The sequence below is a fragment of the Raphanus sativus genome, chromosome 4, assembly GCF_000801105.2.
Source record: "Raphanus sativus cultivar WK10039 chromosome 4, ASM80110v3, whole genome shotgun sequence".
NCBI lineage: Eukaryota > Viridiplantae > Streptophyta > Magnoliopsida > Brassicales > Brassicaceae > Raphanus > Raphanus sativus.
This window is the reverse complement of record NC_079514.1, coordinates 31,012,520-31,014,560: the sequence shown is the minus strand read 5'-3', so window position 1 is coordinate 31,014,560 and position 2,041 is coordinate 31,012,520. Positions and strand designations below refer to the sequence as shown.

General features: G+C 37.3%; 1 protein-coding gene across 1 annotated transcript; it reads right to left on the bottom strand.

Annotated features, from left to right (window-relative positions):
- Positions 1–241: 241 nt before the first annotated feature.
- Positions 242–1,685, bottom strand: LOC108850675 (cytochrome c1 2, heme protein, mitochondrial). Its single transcript, XM_057008196.1, is given in 6 exon segments — positions 242–547; positions 752–815; positions 908–1,024; positions 1,120–1,191; positions 1,284–1,548; positions 1,642–1,685. Coding segments are annotated over 6 exon segments (666 nt in total). The 3' UTR covers positions 242–443.
- Between the last annotated feature and the right edge of the window lie 356 nt (positions 1,686–2,041).

Sequence of the window (2,041 nt, the reverse complement as noted above, 5' to 3'; positions counted from 1 at the left end):
AATTTTCCATTGCAAATATATAAATGTAAGAAGTGAGCATATCATTGTAATATTTTTGGAGTGACTACACGTAGTGACTGTACAATGATCTTCAAATTAAAATTAAAGATACGTTTAAATGGTTACAAAGTGTGGAGTTGAAATTCACAAAATCAAAATATATAATAGAAAATGTAATTTTTTTGTATAACCGAAAAGCTACGAAAATCACAAAAACAAGAAAACGAAAAAGACGATAACAGATGTAAAAGGTTTTATGGATTTTGGACATGAATTTATCAAACGCAGACGAACGTAATTCGTTTTACAGAATTGTGTGCAAGAGATCGAACCGCTTTTGCAAAGTTCGTCTAATAAATTGGATACAAGAAAAAAAAAAAAAAATTGGATACAAGAAATAGAGAAAAAAAAACTCATCTTCAGGGGATTATTAGTTGACGACGTCAAGAACCAGCTTCCGAGATTTGAGAACTGGCCATTTCAGTCTCCTGTAATATGCAGCTTGAAGCAAAGCCAATGATAGTAAGAATATCCACTTGAAACCCATCTGCACACACACACACACACACAGTAAAAAAAACAGCGTTAAAGAGAGAGACTCAGCCATGGCACTACTTTTCCATTTTTTCTATCTCCAAAAACCAAAACTGAAGCTGTACCAACCAGAATCCATCCATATTCTTAACCATATAAACCCAAATATAAAAACAACCGCTTAAAAAATGGAACCATTTTAAACAAAGAAACTTACCAGTTTCCTCTTCCATTTCTGGTTCTGCTGCCCAGGACAAGAATGATACAACATCTTTACCCATCTACACAATAATTCAAAAAGAAAAGTAAAGTTAATATAGACTATTAACTCTATTAAATCTCTAAGGTCTACAATAAGCAGAAGAAAATAAACCTGAGCTTCTGTTGCAAGAGTTCCATCTTCATATTCAACAGCTTCATCGTTACGCATCTTTGGCATAGCGATTGCTCCACCAGGGAAATAAGGATTGTAGTGTAACCCTTCTTTTATCTGTACCATTGCCAAATGATTTTTTTCTTAAACACTTAACAACCTGAAATTGTAATAAGAAGACTGAAGGCAAAAGAGTAAATATAGAAGTTTACCGAAATTCCAGCAGGAGGGTCACAGTAACCAGTCAAAAGAGCAAAGACGTAGTTTTGGCCATTATGACGTGCCTGGCAGAAAGTAACAAAGCTGTTTAGTTTAGAGCACAGAAGATGACTTCTCTTACAAGTATACAAATTAAGGTGAATGGGCACCCATAAACCTTAGTTATAAGACTTAGATCAGGTGGATACGCTCCTCCATTGGCGAACCTTGCATCTGACTCATTGGAGGACTGAGTTTACCAGATCGGGTGAACATCTCTCACCTTCGTCACTTGGTCACCATCAACAACCTCGATCTCAGCATCCATTGCCTTTGCCTCTTCCTCTGTGTAGGCAACACCCACCAAATCACGGTATGAGATGAGATACATGGAGTGGCAAGATGCACAGACTTGCTGATAAACTTGGTGACCACGGCAGATCCTGCTTATATTATATTATTAAAAAAAACTTCCACATCGGTCTGTCTCCTATAGTAGTGTTACAGTCTAATTACAACAAGCCAGTCTTTGAAACTCACGAGTGATTGGGAATGAAGTTTCCTCCTGAGAAATCCTCATCCTCTTACAACTATTTGATCAAACCCTTTTGTACCCAATCAACTCCCTGAAAGAAAGACCAAAGTCTTAAAAATTCGACTCTGCACAGATCCGAAGAATATATCAAACATAAAAAGTGAAAGAACACGTGCATCCACCGATAGAGAAGAAAGAAAGCTCAATCACTGGAGAATCAAGCAACAGGATCAAGCTATAGTGGCGACGACGACAGATGCGAACAAACAAGGAAGGTGAAGTAGAACAGAAACCAGAGAAAAATTGATGTGACAGACGAACACACCTTTCTTGTTTTTCAGGCCCATGAGACTAATGGGCCTATTATCATCTATGTTACCCATTAGAGGCCTGTCTGTAAG